At 39.1% G+C, this 16,970-nt stretch overlaps 1 protein-coding gene across 3 annotated transcripts in view; it reads right to left on the bottom strand.

Annotated features, from left to right (window-relative positions):
- Nucleotides 1–15,930, bottom strand: part of wnt5a (wingless-type MMTV integration site family, member 5a) — a 35,187-nt gene extending 19,257 nt beyond the window's left edge. Inside the window, exons 1-4 of one of the 3 annotated variants that reach the window (XM_063068073.1) lie at nucleotides 14,950–15,930; nucleotides 5,422–5,552; nucleotides 3,880–4,127; nucleotides 276–568 (exon numbers count right to left, since the gene is read on the bottom strand). In XM_063068073.1, coding sequence (XP_062924143.1) covers nucleotides 276–568; nucleotides 3,880–4,127; nucleotides 5,422–5,552; nucleotides 14,950–14,955 — 678 coding nt within the window. In that variant the 5' untranslated portion in view covers nucleotides 14,956–15,930. Of the gene's footprint in view, nucleotides 1–275; nucleotides 569–3,879; nucleotides 4,128–5,421; nucleotides 5,553–13,080; nucleotides 13,221–14,949 lie in introns of those variants that run through there. The other 2 variants (XM_063068074.1, XM_063068072.1) reach the window with 2 other exon arrangements.
- Nucleotides 15,931–16,970: the final 1,040 nt, after the last annotated feature.

Below are 16,970 nucleotides of genomic sequence, written 5' to 3'. Positions count from 1 at the left end.
TGACAAGGAAAAAAGTCTGTACATGCTCAAACAACAAGTGCTGGAAGAGCACTTCCGGGTTTTCTTGATTCGCGGTTGGTTGAATTCGCGCATGCGGAACTCACAGATAAGGAGGGCCAACTGTACTTGCATAAAACATTATCCCATTGTTTTCCAAATTAAAAAATATAATATAAAAACTATGAAAATTGCTTAGCAATACATTTTCAATCTACTTCTACAGATGAACTTTGGAAATTTATATCACAAGTGAAAAGAAGTGAAAGGTGATTTACCCTTCTTCCAGCCTCATTGTTATGCAGATTCATAAATGTCCTGGCACTATCATAAGTTCCTTTCTGATAGATCTTCTCTCTTTCCCTGGCATCCACGAACTCCTTTGCAAACCTGTAGCCATACTCTACGTTATCACCGCAGCCACCCCACAGCCAGTCACGTGGTAAATCCTTGGGCCTTGCAGTGCGACTGCAGCCACACGTGGCCAGCTCCCCCTCACGACAAGCCCGGCTGATAGCATGCACCACTCCAGCAGCAGAAATCCCGTAGGTGAAGGCAGTTTCTCGGCTTCCTAATAAAATAATACATAAATGGATTCAATGCAGATGAGTAAATCAATCAGCTGTGTTTAAAAAAAAAAGGCCAATTCAAATCAGTTTAATAACATACTTTCTCTTTATGTCAAAGCTATCTGTGGAGAATCTTGAAGGACTTTTAGTAGTTTCATAAATTAAAAAGTTGTACACTTTACATATTATCCAAAAAGGGAGTATGTGTTTTCCTGCTATAACAGAGCAAAATAACCATCTCCCGCAATTGCTTATAGTACAATTCTGAAGTACAGTTAAGAATATGCTAATTATTTACAGTTTTAATATTTAACATTTGAACCAAAATCTCCACATTAAGTTGAAACAACAAAAGCAAAATAAGCACTTGAGTAATTTGCAACCTTGTCCTGATAGATCTTTTGATCATTTCCAACGGAGGAAAGATCTGCACTGCAGATGTTAACTCAGCCAAGAGTTTTTGCTTTGGACATAATTGACAAACTGGGTATAAATTGTGCTCAGATTTGCCCTGCATACAAGTAGGCTATTTTTGGCTCAAATTTCTGCTCAAGTTCATTTGCATATCATCTACCATGAAACCTTCCACGAAGCAGCCGAATCAGGAAGCAGTCCAAGTAAATTATTGGAAGTTCCTCTGCATAAATTCAAGAACACTAAATGGTGTCTTTTTATTATTACAGCTAAAAATATATTTATACTGCACAAAGTGCAAGCATTTTAATTAGTCTTGTCTTCTCCCTGCAACCCAAGTTTTAACAACTGAGGTGATTGAAATTACCACAGGGCCAGTTACTGGTTACTGGCAAGTACATAGAAGGTTTAAAGCAAAATGTGTTCAAAGTATTTAACATTCGCATGCTAGATTCCTTCCAAATACAAGTCAGGTTCTTTTGGATGCTGCACAGACAGAAGCAATTCCTAAGAAGCTGCAAAATGGGTTACTTCACTGAAGGCATGTGGTCATTGTTATAGGTGAGGCTAGCCTCCAGCATGATGCATTTTCCACTAGCACATTTGAAGTAACTCATTTTCTTACATTAGTTTAGCTGATATAGTGTGAATTCAGCTGAAAGAAATGTGCCTATTCAACCTAGTACTTAAAAACTGAAATTGAACAAAAATTCTGGAAGAGAAAGAACATAAACTTTACTCTCCTTGTGATTGGTACAGAAATATAATGCAATTTTTACTGACAAAATGTTCGAAAAGGTTGCTTGCCATTTGGGAGTAATAAAAGTCCAGATTAACTTTTCACTTGTCATTTTAACCCAAGCAAATAAAATTGAATAAATTATAGCTTTGGTGCAGGCAAGGAGTTTTCCTGTTGGTTGGAGAGGTGCTATAAGAGGCCACATAAGGATCAGATGGAAAAGAAAAGCAAAGAGACTGTGAGGGGTTCCAGATGGAAGAATGCAACTTGAAAGCAAGCTAGTTCCTATGCATTTCAGCTGACCAAAGCTGGAAAGTAATTAGCCCAAGGCATGTTGCCAGTGGTGCTGCAGAATAACTGAGACCAAAGTTAAAAAAAAAGGAAAAGCAATAAACGTTCTATTATACAAAATCAATCTGAAATAAAAGTGAATCTGAGTTATTATACTGAGTTTCAAACAGGACATGAAGGATGGACAATTTTTTTTTGATATTTTACATTAATTTCCAACTGGTCTTCAAAAAAAGGCTAAAAGTTATTATAATTCTCAATACTTCAAAACAGAAAATTTGTTGTGTTACTAGACTCCGGCTAGAAATGGACTTGGGAACTGTAGCTGTGATGATCATAGTCCTGCCCAGGATTAAGTGTGCTTTTAAGTGGTATTGTTTAATGGATTTAAACATATTGTGGATAATTTGGATGAAAATTAGTTTGAATCAATAATGTCATTCCATGACAGCAGTTTGAGATTAGAAGTAATGCTTCACACATATTACAAAAAGACAGCTTGAACTTTTTTTGACTTTAGGTCATTCCTGAGTGTTTTCAGTGAATTAGTGCCTTTGTTTAAAGTTTAGTTATTGAAGTAATGTAGGAAATGTGGCAGCCAAGTTGTTCACAATAAGTTGCCACAAATATTAATGTGATAATGATTGGATAATGATATTTTTAGTGGCATTGATTGGAAGGATAATTGTTCAATTCAATTGCAGAAGCAAGCTGTTAAGCTTGAAGATGGTAAAACTGTATGAATCAAAAAATCCATTTCAAATATACATTTAAATAGCAAAAACTGGAAGATGTCAGAAATACTCAGCAGGTTGGGACACTGCACAAATGCTGAGCATTGGCAGTATTTTCCTTTTGGATTTCCAGCATTTGTAGTTTCAAGTTTAATACCTTCAACTTAAATAACATACCACTCCGACTGGTTCAGTGAAACTCTTTTCCTGAGTATGGCCTTCTCAAAAACTCACTCAAAAACCAGCTGAGGAGTGAACTTTACCATCAATAGCCTTCAACTTCTGCAATTGTTCAGCTCCTAAAAATATCCAAATGCTCTCACCAAGATATGAAAGCCAAGCAGGTACCATAGCTTTGATGAAGGTAATCAGTTTGAAGGGGCTGGGTTTATAACAAAATTAAATTATAAGTACAAGCTTCTTTTTGCTCAAGCTTTTACAGACCTTCATCTTAATTTTCAGTGAAACAAGCATTTCTATCCAGATTCTCTTAACATTAATACTTGAACATCAAGTCTCAGAGCTTTCACAATGGAGACATCGGATGGTAAGGAATCTATAAAGTTTTAGTATAACTTGAGCCTTGCAACTACCAACAGTAATTTATACCTTTTGGTCTCAGAACACAAGGGCAACCTTTCCCTGGTAATCTTTTTCATTAAATTGAGTATTTTGAATTGTTCGACTGATTTTGTTCTACTTTAAATGAAACAAAGCAAGATGGTGAGATTTTATGATGATGGGATATAGTGGAAAAGTAAAGAAGAACTATTCCTGGATGAAATCAGAAGACAAAAATACTTCCCACACCATAAAAGAAAAAAAGTCAAATTAACTGACAAGAGTGGGAAGACTTCTGGCCCAAAACTAAATGGCAATGCTTAAAACAGATTTTAAAAAGGCTGAGGATAACTAGAATGAATACTAGTTTTCATTGGTTTGAACATGTAGGGAGGGAAGCAGGAAAATAATATGACAGACAAAATGTCGACACAATTTTTCCCCCCCAGTTTGCAGAGTTACATGAGCAGGAAAAGCAGCGATCTTCAAAAGTACACATTTAAACAGATACACACACACACACACACACACACAATTCCTAAAGAGACACTGCATATATCTGGAGAAAGTATACCTATCTGCATGACCCTGCCGAAGACAGATGTGTTATCAACTGTGCTGCAGTTCCAGCGCCGGTGTCTGAATTGATGCTGACATTCCTTGATACCAGTTTTTGCACCCTCTCCAATGTACTGCATGTGATCCCGGTACAACTGACAAAGCTTCTTCTGGCCTTGAGAAAGCCCAGCCAGCTGGCTACACAAAGGTTGAGCTCCTATAATGTACACTTCAGGTATCTGAATTGGATTCATGGCTAAAGACCTGGAGTGGCGGGGAGAGAAAAAGTTTAGAAGGTAACATTTCTATTCACAGGCATTGTGACAACTGTAATCTGTAGAAAAATGGCCCATGCATTGGGTTAAGTGCAAGATATATGAAATCTGTGGGGCATTTAAGAGGAGGACATGTGTTGGCAATTTGAAAGATCTGTTACCTGGAGAGTTGAAGTCCTCAGTAAAAGCTAAGATGAATATAGATATTGTGAAATGTTTACACAAACGTCTTGCTATTTGGAAACGATATTTACTTATTAGAAATTACTGATTCATTATTTTTATCCTGCAATTATTCCAGTTTCCATCCATTCCTGGAATACTGCAATTTAAAGTAGAACACATCACCAGATCAGCAAATATTTTTATAGCTCAATTCAATTCCTTAGAATTATTCATCAACTGAAATTTGGTGTTCATGTAATGGTGTATCAGTGTACTGTAAAACGCATTTAACGCTGTGAATGCTGCATCCATGTTTATTTTTAACATAGTAATTTTATGGAAACATTGTTGTGCATCCCCCCCCCCAGATAACAAAGATCTTTTCCCCTTGTAAACAATTATTTCAATGGTGATTTTGAGTTTTTAACATTGTTCCGTTACATGTAACAGAAATAACCTAACCATGCATTCAAATACATCGCCTCTGAGCGACAATACAGCAAGCTGTAATAAAGATATGTGAATATAGCTTGCTTTATATTTATTTTGACAAGCATGGGAGAAATAGAAGATGTCACGAAATTCGAAAGAATGACAACTCCATCGCGGACCGACTCAGACTTTAACAATCAAGGCGAGTTCGATTCCCCAACGTAAAAACATTAAAAACTAACAGGAAGATTCGTCTGTACGAGGAACTATCCTCTTTTTAACATTTCCTTTGAAGTCGTCTGAAACATCATGCTCTGTTTTAGGACATTGCATTAATGGGCAAGTCGCCGCAGGATCACTGGAGCTGCTGCGGTTCTACGGCAAACGAAGCGATTTCCAATTTCTCCATCTCTGAAAGAAGCACTTTGCTGTGGACTTGGACTGTGCAATTAAACCATTTCAAGGACCTAACGTGAAACGAATATTGCTTCCCGTCAAAAGAAAAATTACAGTCATGTACGATAGCTGAGGCACCGAGATAATATCGACATGTATATTTATAACATGGCTGTGTTAAAATAGATTTGCCCGACAATCTAAATACACTAGAGATAAACCCGTACCCAATGACATTGAAAGCTAATTTGTGTTAGAGATAGATTCCTTTTCAGCAAACGTTTACTCACCACCACGAGCTTGCTTCCACCAGGACGTGTTTGCATCCCGATAAGAGAGTGACAGTAACCAACAGGTACCTCCAGGCCATGGTACTTTTCAAAGCTGAGTAAACCGTTCCTTGCACTGTCTCCGTTCCAATCTGCATAACATAAATCACAACGCATGCACATCAAGGAAATCAGAGAGCATAGACAAACGTTCATCAGAATTTTGACTAGCTATAGAATAACGCTAATAAGAACCTCGAGGTGAAAAGGTGGCTTCTTGTGTTCAAGGACCATCTTTAATCTCTTATTGGCTGACCATCAATTACACTGATTCATAGACATCTGGTATAATTTAACAGATGTGTTTGAATCACCGTAATTGGCGGACAATTACAATCCAGTCTTAAAAGACCATTTGTCATAAGGTTTGCTGTTACGCCTCAGTAAAACAAAGGCTAATATCTGACGTAATCACCTACTTGGAATAATATTAGCAGGAATATTTTGATAGCGTGTTCTAAATCACCAGCAAAATCGGGTAATACGGTAACTCTGGAACGTGGAAGTCATTTTCAACATATCAATGAATATTTCGCGCATTTAAAAATTCCCTTGATGTTTGCGGACTGTTTCCAATGATCGTGTACCTATCTGTTTTTGATGGTTTTGAGTTATGGCCACAATAACGAAATCAAAAGGGAGAACTCCCCTAACTATTCTCGTAGGAGGTGATAATTTAACAATAAATACTCGCCAAGAGGCAGGAACTCCTACCCTGAGGTTTGGCGTACAAAATACAAGAATTGATCTATGGAAGGAATTTGACAACATGTTGAGGCGGGATTCTTCAGAACACCAGAATCATTCTAATCTTCTGGAAACGATGCATAATTGGTTATCATCGCGTAACTAATTTCACTCGTATGCCCGCTGGTTGTTATCTTAAATATTAGTCATGACATTGATCGTCACGAGAATAGGTCCAAGTCTATGCGAGTTCATATAAAAGAAAGACGGGACTCGGGCACAAACACTGTACCCAGACTTTTAACAAAAGATCAAATAACTGTGAGAATAAGATTTGCTGACACGGTAAGTATTCATTTCTCCTGGGTAAGAATATACTTCTATTTAGAATTTCAATTACACAAACTCGGGCAATCATTTTAAGGATGCTTTTTTGAAAGGTAAAATACTGAAAAACTTTTAACTCCACTCATTTAGCATTGTCTCAACTGACTGAACGATATTTCCCTCGGGATGAAAGGTGACAATTACTCAGAAAACTTTCAGAATCAGAATCAGGTTTAATATCACCGGCCTATGTCGTGAAATTTGCTGTATTTGCGACAGCAGTACAATGCAATACGCAATAATAGAAACAAAAGCTGTGAAATTTAAACGTTTTCCCGAACTTAATAGAAATAAAAGCAAAGGCCGCCCACCAACATTTTAGGTAGGTCAAAAAAAGACCAGCGGAATGCTATTTCATGCCAAACTGTAGCAATAGAGATCTAAAAACATAATGGTAATAGCAAACAGAGCAAGTAAGTTAATTGACTTTCTTTCACGAGTCAAATCCAAAAGAAGTCTTCGTGAAAATGCATGTCAGTGACCGCACTGTAAACTAAGGGACATTCTAGGGAACATATAATTGTTCAGCCGGATAGCCCTGTAGCTTGGCGCAATATTAAGTCTTCAGCATATTTGCCTCCGCACATTCAATTTTTCAGTCTGTGTACACTTAGTGGGGTTCTGTATTGGGGTAAGAATTATATTTTCTTAAATACAACTTGCCGAGCTTCACAGCTTCCCACAATTCGCCAGGTGAATATAATGGAAATACCCACCACAGTTCAACTAAGGCGATAAATTCCACTGCAGATACCGAGTCCAAAACACAAACTCCATTTGAAGCGCAATTCTCTAAACGACCTTTTATGTTTGGCAGCGCTAAAACGAATTAATTTTATTGACCAAGTACTCACCCCAATACAAGTTCGAACTTAAGCCAACACTTGAAGGGATCTGTATTTTGAATTCATAATTAGTTCATTCCCTGCACTTTGTCGACCCCGGCTTAACTGTCAAAGTATGAAATTTCTAAAGTATTTATTTTCTACAAAGCCATATACATACTTCCGTCACCAATGTTTAATCAAATCCTACCACTGAAACATCTGTTCTCTATGTTACCATGCTGCAGTGTATCTGACTTTTTTTAAAATCCTAAATAGAACTGCACCGCGCCCATAAATTAAAGATCCTTTCAATTTCCAGCCTAGCCGTGTTCCTGTTTCCAATTCTAGACTGCAGTTGCGCAACTCCTTTTGCTGGTTTCCATTTGGGAAGCATGATATCAAATTATTCCAGAGAAGTTTCATCACAATTTACATATTGTAATTATTTCCGCTCGGCCCTTTGATAGTGACATCCTATTCTATTTTTGGCAGGCGATAGAGAAACGACGTTTAAGGATTTTTTTTCTCTCATTGAGGGGCTGCGCAAGAGCAATTATTGTCTGCTAGTCCATTAAAATCTAATCCAACGGATTTGTTTGAAAACCTGAGTGACATTTAAAATGTTTACGTTTCAGCTAGAACAATTCCCCTAATGAGAAGTACAAAAGCACCAGAGAAGAGCGATCCACATGCAACGTAAAACTTTCACATTGTTTGCCAGAATTGTGCATATGGATATGATTGAATAGTTCTACCAGTTGTGCTGTTGGCGTGAAAATGTACAAGAGCTTACTGCCAACGGACTGATGACGCTGAACACTCGTGAAAACGGTCAAACTGCATCAAAAAGGAATCCATAAATTTGAACGAAGACTAAGGTTTAGTTTCTGGTAAATAAAAAGACGAACAAAAAAAACGTTTTACTTCCAAAGACGGGTTTCTATTATCCATTGTATTAACATATAATGGATATGTACACGTTACATTAGCATTTTGTAATGTGTATACTGTAGTTGAACTTATCTCCATCGTTTAAGCATTTTCCTCGTGTCATAGACAACTTTCTTTGCAATTATTCATAAATCGAATCTGCAATTTTCAACAGATTAATCTTATTTTACCAAAAGCTACCTATGGATATTCACATGCTGAAAGATCGAATGTTAAAGTAACAATGTTTCTTCCGCATCCCCTACAAAAAAAAAACGAAATAGCCATCTAATAATCAGCTTTCCCCCAGGCTAAGAAGAAATATGTATAGAAGAAACCTTTGTTTGCAAACGGGAACGCATCAGGGATTGAAGATGATAAGGTTATTTTCGGTTCAGATGGAAAATAAAGTGTCTGAAAGCTAGTTATAGTCAACAGGTACTCTCACTAAATAGAAAGTTATTTAATTATGATGTTATGATACTTTATTATTGCTCTCTACCCTCAACAGACAGACACACACACACACACACACACACACACACACACACACACACACACAAAATCTGCCACCAGCTTTTACAACCAAAGTTTGCCCTATTTGTTCATATGCCAGCATTTAAAATTTAGTTCAAATCTCTATCAGGTATGTTGCAAATTACTTGCCTGTTCTATAATGTATCTGCAAATGTATTTAATCTAGGACATCAAAAAGCTCAGATTTTCTACCAGGATGTACCTGAAGACAATTGGATTCCAAAACTTTAATCATGTTTCAGAAACAGATGAAGATCGGGTTGCTTGCTTGTAAAGGCAAGGTGCTCATGTCATCCTCAGTACACAAATATATTACAAATGAATAATTAAACATTAAAAATCTGTCACTGCATGTTTTTTTAACCATCATAGCCTTCACTTTTTCTCCAGTATGGGTATGGAGTGAAATAAATATGTGAAACTTGAGATGTTATTTATCAATTGCTTCAGAAGGTTAAATATGAAATAGCCTATGTTAAACTGGTTTTAAAATATAACACTAAGTCAAGAATTTAACACTATTACGCGTGAATCCCCCAAAGCAATTTTCAGAGAAACTGACATATCTTAAGATGAGTTTTAACAAAAAGGCATGTTCCTGGGTATTTAATAGTGATTAGAAAGCAAGACGTAACTGATATAATTTGGCATATATATAGATAGGTAGATGCAGAAAGTTAAACAGCTAATCTTAAAGGAATCTTTCTTATGAAGAATGAACTATACATGCATCAATATGTCCACATGCCATAATCTACCGATCTCTACTTCCAAGCTAACTGCATTAGATATTCAAATACCATATGTGTTTCATTATTATAGGGATAATTAAAGTTCTCGAATTCAGTGTTAACTTTAATCGGAACCAATGATAGTCACTGAAAACCTAATTCTGATTAAATCAAAGTATTGAGAATAAATCTGTGTAATCACACAATTGGACTGTTGGTTACAGCGGAATTTAAAGTATACTGCAGTTCAAGATATTCAAATGCATTTTTTAAAAACGAAGCATATACAGTATACCTCTCGGACCAATTTAATCGGGTTAAGCGCTGAAATGGGCCCACAGCTAGGCTGGGATAGCCTTTCAAATTTGCGGGATCTGTGGTACAACTCCGCCATGGACAGTCCCAACCCCGGCTGCGGAGGGAGGATTGAGCATGGGGCTAGCAACCCCATCCCGGGGGGGGGGGGGGACACTGCTACAGAAACGCCAACAGAAACACCAAAAACCTCATCCCTGGGAGAGGGCGGATCTTCGAAGATGGGTTACACCTGGGTATAACTTGAAAGACTAGCCCAGGACAGAGGGCCCTGACGAGCTAATGTCGCGGCCTATGCCCCAGTCAGGGTGATGGGTTTAAGTGGTACCGGATATCAAGTGGTAGCAGAGAAGACTGAAGCGATTTTTTAACAAACAAACCTCGATTTAAGGGGATTAAGGGTTCTATACTTTCTAGGCAAATGGACCCCATGGTTAAAAAGAACAAAATATAAACTCACAGCAGATAAGCATGAGTGGAAATAAAGGTATTTGCCATTGCCTGTACACAGTTACGGTAACGGTAAAAATCCATTTCATCATGCCCTGAGACTTTTTAGTGAGGGTATGGTTCACGTTAATTCCAGTCGTCAGACCGAAAGATAAAATAACATGTTCTGCAGGCTCTGCTTTGCTTTTCATGTTTTATCACTGAAATATTCAGACTGCAATCTGATACACTAACAGATGATAGGATTGTGTGGAGTCAACCGTCCTTCTAAGGCTGTTTGATGATAATCAATGGGAGATAAGCGCACTACCGCTAGTAGTCATAATATTTGTTTACATAAAATGTACTAAGTGCACTTAGCACATGTTAGGCTAGCATCAAAAAGTTATGTAAATATCTTCGCAAGCAGGGGGGAAAAAACTGAAACAGGAAAGAGTGTTAATCATAGAGGCAGAGTGGAGACTGCAGAAAACAGACAATACAGTCCAAAATGCGGCCAAAACCCGACATTTTCAAATTACCGCCAGTGATGGGGGGAGATAAGACTAATGACCGATTGCAAGCCATCGTACGGAAAAACCTTCACATCTATGGGAAGCTCACTGCTATCAGGTTCACTTGGGGGGCTGGAGCTATTCAGTTTTTACTGGAAGCGGACTACAATAGAATTCTAAAACCACCGTTTTGGTTCCAATAGAGCTATAATCTAACACATCTGATCTTTCTGCTATCATTTTACATTCCTCCATTGCAAACGATAAGCATCGAATCTTATTGTGCCCGTCTTTAAAGAGAAGAGCAGAACGAACCAAGCGTCCCTTCGAAGTTAGTCCCTGTCTTATGACCAAACACGAAGCCGCACTGAGCAACTTTGCCTGACATCTGTATCCTAACATTAATCACCAAGGTGTCACAGCCTGTTCATTTATCACTGAGCTTGTCTCTAGGTAAACTTGCTTATCTGAAAATGCCAATGTCCAAAGCCAAATTGAAAAACAACATCAACACCGTCGTCTGTGCAAGGTTCTCACTAAGCAGACGCGTTCAGCGAGAAAGATATACAAGGTAGCCGCAATTCAATGCTTCAGCTAGCGACAACTCCGTGCACCACAGGCGGAAAGCAGAGGATGGATGGAGGAGCGCTTTTAACATATAAACTACATATTTCTTCGGAATAGGGTTAAACAATATCTATCAAAATAAAAGATGGGAATTCAGCTAGAGCCTTTTAGAGGGTTCACAGGACATCTACGGAGATTTTTATTTAGCAATTTCTTTCATTCTTTTCGCAGCTTTGAAACAAATTATTACTTTCATAAGATTTTACTTTCAAACCGAAAAAAGGTGGAGATGTGAAAGTATAATACTGAGTAATCCCACAGGATTTAAATTTGACCGTAAACCCCCGATGTTTTTAATATATTAAACACATGCAGATATTTAGTTTCAAAGTTTCTCCCCTCCCACCCGACTTCCACTCAAAGTGGCAAAAGGCCGCACTTTCAAACCCTGACTGGTTGCTGAGGTTCCAAAGGTCCCGTGTTCAACACTTGGGGGCTCTCTTTCCCCTGTAATAGTTGATATGAAAGAGCGTGATGTTAGAGCCAAAACTCCCCCGAAAACAAATCATCTCAAAGCCAATAATTGAGACGATCAAGGACAATGCTCATTCCCAGTTCTGAGATTCTGGAGTTACCTCCACACTCTCCCACATCGGCACCGGCTGTCTAGAAAGTCATCGCTAAAATAGCGAGTTCATCGCACTTCCGTACAAGCACTTCACATTCATCAGGTTTACACCGCGGAATGGATTCTATTGCTCCTAAAACACGCATCAATCAATTAAAACTACAATACGACTTTACAATCGACTGCACTTTAGTGTATCAATTACACCACATATTTCCTTGAATCTTTTTCTCTTGAAATAATATATCTTCATCACATCGAACAATGATCCAGTTGATCTGTCCCCGCCCCCATTTTAAATGACTTAAGGGCCAACATATTTCTTTCCAAAGTTCTGGACCCTTCATTGCATAGTCAATGATAAGGCTCAAGCAAAATAATGTTTCAAAATTCTTAAAATCCCCATAGTAGTTACTGTGTAACGCCCTCCCCTTTACAAAGCTCAAGTTCCACGATAGCGATCTTTATTAAAACGCATATAGCTATTGTATCTTGGCTAAATTAAAACCAACTGGTAAATTATAAATGTGTACTTTAAAACTACTTTTGGAGGAAATTAGTCTCAAATGTTCGACTTGTACCAAAAGAAAGTGCTGGTTACTTCTGACGGTTCCCTGGCGACCCGGTTGGAGGGAATGAAAAGACCAGATAGACACTAATGCTCCCCCAAATCCCAATAGAGAGCGAATCACGTCCAAGCCTCTTCCAACTGTCACCTCTAATAGTAAACTTCACTGCACCATACGCTCTCCCCCCACCCCCAACTCACTTTGCTCGCCCACTGCCACGCTATTCTCCCCTTCTCTGCGAGGAATTCAGAATCGCAGCCAGATATGGCACGTTATGCTTACTAACATTTTATATTTCTGTAACAGGCTGCCTATTGTCTTCACTGACGTCCATGCATCTCCCTTATAGTGACAAACGCTTCTCATTTCAGGTTCCCGGTCACTACTGTTAACAATACGGTTACCTTTTCCTACCGAACACCCGCAGACCGTCACCCACCCCATCCCAGCCCCAACTCACAACATTATGAGAATTTGGCTGCTTCTGCTGGTACTTACTGCCTCCATTAAAGACTGCCCCCTCTTAACTTCGGCTCTGTAAAATTCTCCGCACAATTACACTCCCTTAAAGGTCAGTCGATAACTTCAGCGATTCAGGAGCATCGCAATTGTATGAAAAAAAAATTCATTAATTGGTTTCAGTCGCTAATATTAAATTCTTGATCTTCCGACTATTTTATTAGAGAAACAGCCACAGAGCTCTGGATTGTTGTGCAATCTACTGTTGCTCTTTTTATACTGTGAATTTTCCATTCACCCCAAACTCTTAGTACCATCAGTTGACCCCGTAGTAGGCGTTTAGACATAATAGGAGTGGTTTTCTGATAAATATGTAATTTGAGCAACTGAATGTCTGTAAACTAAGAAAATATTTAACTTTAAATCAGGCATTTTCTTTCTAGGTTGGTTTTCTTTCGCTTAGCCGTCTGAATATAATTTCGGCTGCAGAATATACGATTTCAAATGCACCAATTTAAATTTTATTTCTTACACTTGAAGTCCGATGGCGCTCGACAATCCGGGTCTTGCGTCTATTAACTTCGCCGAACTTTTTTTTAAAGGGAGAACGTAATATCTGAAGAGATTGGTTTTACTTGTCATCCTTTGGCAACCTCAGACCACATCTTTCAGAAGTCCTTCCTGCCCGGGTCAGCCAGCAGTGGTTGGGGTTAACAAGCCTTCAGCTCACTGGTCATCTGAGACCACTACATAGCACTAGTTTCTTCGACACTTAATTAAAATCGTGAGTTTAACAGGTTGTAAATCAAATCATATTCGTTCTAGTCACGCATTACTGTTTTATTTCGGCAGGAGATTGTACGTTCAAGTTTTACATTGGAAAAACTCAACACAGTTTCTGTAATTACAATTCTCTACGTTCTCGAAGCATCAACTCCCCCCCCCAACACACACACACACACACACACACACACACACACACACACACACACACACACACACACACACACACACTGACAGATACTTAAAAATGATTCTCTGTGCATCATTATGCCTGCTTTGATTTCAGCCTGGAGTAGAATTGGGCGCTAAGAGTTTTGTTTGCAATAATTAGGGTCGGTAGTGGACAACATCGTGGAGTTAGAGCGTTGACAATAATTTTGATTAAATAGTACTTGATCTGAATTTGACTTTTCGGCTTGAGTTATTTGCGTTAAAAATGATTAACGAGTTAAACAAACGCACGAGGGACAACTCCACTAGATGGGGCTACACACCGCTTTGAAATTTGCGGTTATTACCACACGGTTCAATATTATAACATTTAATATATTCTTGATCAGGCGTCCTCTGCGTGTATTTTGTGTTATGTAGAAACAATGTACATCTGATTAAGTAATGTAAGTACAGCAATACCTGCTGTACCTTTTGGCAAAAAGCGCATGTTATCCACGTCAGAACTAGTGTACGTAAGACATTTTGCTACTATTGCATCGTATCGAGCATAACTTCGCATAAATAGGTCTAAGTAGAATAAAAGACGCCGTGTGCTACTTGAAATTGTGTTAATCGGCGATGCAGAGGGTTATCAGATGGGTGCGTTAGTTGGAGACTGCTTGTTAGAAAAGCCATTTTGTACAAGTAAAATGCACTGCAACTTTTATCTTTGCAAGTGTCTCGACTGAAAACGGCAGCAAACAGATGCACTCCCTGGTAAAGCCTAATGTTAGTTCACTATCATGTCGATTTTGGAAGTGGTCACTCTCTGTACAGCTAACTCTTTTACCCAAAAAAGTTTACGCAGAGAATTGTCGCCGAGTGCCTTGCTAATTAAACACTAAACAAAACATACATCTCTACCTAGAAAAAAGAGACACGAGCGATGTTGTATTCTCGTTGCAAACCTACCCCCATATTTCCCTGGCAAAGCGGTCGCCAAGTAATCCAAGATTACAGTATCAAGCAGGTAATTCCTCTGCGGCAATCTGGTGCTTAAAGTCTTGATCCCTACCATCAAAGCATGAAACGGGTTAAGCACGAGATGTCCTTGCAGTAAGGGCTCCTTGGATCAACGCGGTGAAAATCGAACTATTTAAACCCAGATCAATGAATTAATCGTCTCAACCGCATTCCCCTTTTTCACTGATCCAAGCGGAGAGTAACACGACTATTTCTCTTCCAGGCAATGCAGGCTGTTTACAGCAATGTCCATCTGCAATAGAAATAATTAGTGTTCCTAACAAACTGTGGGCGTGATGTGCGGAAACACTTTGGAAGAAATAAAATATTCAGGAACAAAATGCCTTTGGCCAGATCGTCAGCAATAAAGTTCCAAAGCGAAGCCCCCCATCCCCTCCCCCTCTCACACACTTCTGATCTCCGCTGGCACAGGTTTCAAACAGGCAAGCTTCAGGAAAATTTCCTTACTCAAGTCCAAATAAAGTTTCTGCTGGAACTTTGGTTGGGATTTCGCAGTCCTGTTTTCCACAGTCCTCTGAACTTCTAGCAAACCAACCTCGCTGGTAGTAATGCGTCTTGCAAACATGGTTCTAAAATTCTTGCTGACATTCTGAGGCTGTGGTCAGAAGGCTGTGTTTAAGAGCTTGGAGATTTCCCCCTGATTGCAGCCGCTAAGTATTTCCTGCGCTCCACTCTGCGGCTCACCCTTCAGCTCCGCACAAGCAACCCCAAGCCCTTCACGTAGAATCCACTCGCGTCTGCAGCAGCTGCCGGGAAGCACGGCTCAAGCGAAGCTGTGCGAGTCGGAGAGGACCATGATCCACAAGCGCGTTCCTCCTCGTCGCTTCAGTCCCTCGATCTCACCTGTCCGCTCCGATTCTCACTCTAAGTCTTCTCCTAAACTCGAGACTTTGACTCCTCCCGCAGGCAACCGACTCTGCCACTCGCGCATGCGCCACTCGCTCCGTGAGCCAACTTTTCAGCAGATTTGGATTTAATGCTGGGTGTTCTGTTCCCTCCCTCCCACTCCATTAAAAAAAGAGACATCAACATTAATTTTGATTTTACTCCGGATGTTTATTGAAGAATTACAATCCATTATCAATTACTTTGCACTTTCAAATAACTTGAAGCGAACAATAAAAACTGTAACACACTGGATGGTTTTACATACCCACATATTGGAAGAAAACTATCAAAAAAAAGGTAATAGTTTATTCATAGGTTTTGGGCCACGGATAAAATGTGTGTACTTGTTCTATTCTTCTTACCAAAATCACCTAACCACACATCTATAATTTTCTTATAAGGCGGTGGAAGAAAACAAAATCAATCTAGAAGCAACGTGAGAACACTGAAAGGAACCGTGAAAGTGTCCAAATGTTCATCTTGTTACATGAATGTTTAAAGTGGCACGTGCGGATACAGGGAAATTTCGGTTCCACTAGTTTGTACTGTATGTAGGAGAGAGTGATAATGTGATTCAGTATTTATTCAAAGAACGCGAAGGTAAAATCTTTACGCGAATTCATTCTGAATAAATCATAAAACAAGGCAAATGGAAATTGTAAATACAAGTCGGGCTGAGTTGCTTGGCTTGAAGGGCAAGAGTTCGTGGGTTTAGATGACATCTCAAGCAGAACCTGCACCAAGGTTCACAGTTCTTTAGCAGCATTAAGTATTTACCTAAAACGCCGCTAATTCTCGCCGTCCCTACAGCTGGGCTCACTTCAGTTGGAATAGCAGCAGAGAAAAGCCCGCTTGTTTATTATGAGTGTTTCTTTAAAGAATAAAATTGCTCAATTTCACGGGTAACGCCGCAACACCAAACGGAAGTTGCAGTCCTGCAGCCAGCAACTCGATCGATCACCGATTCTTCTTTGCATCCAGCGAGTTTAATATCGAACAAGTGAGATTAAAATGAAATAATCGAAATTAGTCTTCCTCTGCTTTTAGAGAAATGAACCTTG

Source organism: Mobula hypostoma, chromosome 15 (genome assembly GCF_963921235.1).
Source record: "Mobula hypostoma chromosome 15, sMobHyp1.1, whole genome shotgun sequence".
NCBI lineage: Eukaryota > Metazoa > Chordata > Chondrichthyes > Myliobatiformes > Myliobatidae > Mobula > Mobula hypostoma.
Note: the sequence above shows the minus strand (reverse complement) of the source record. Positions and strands in the feature narration are given on the sequence as shown.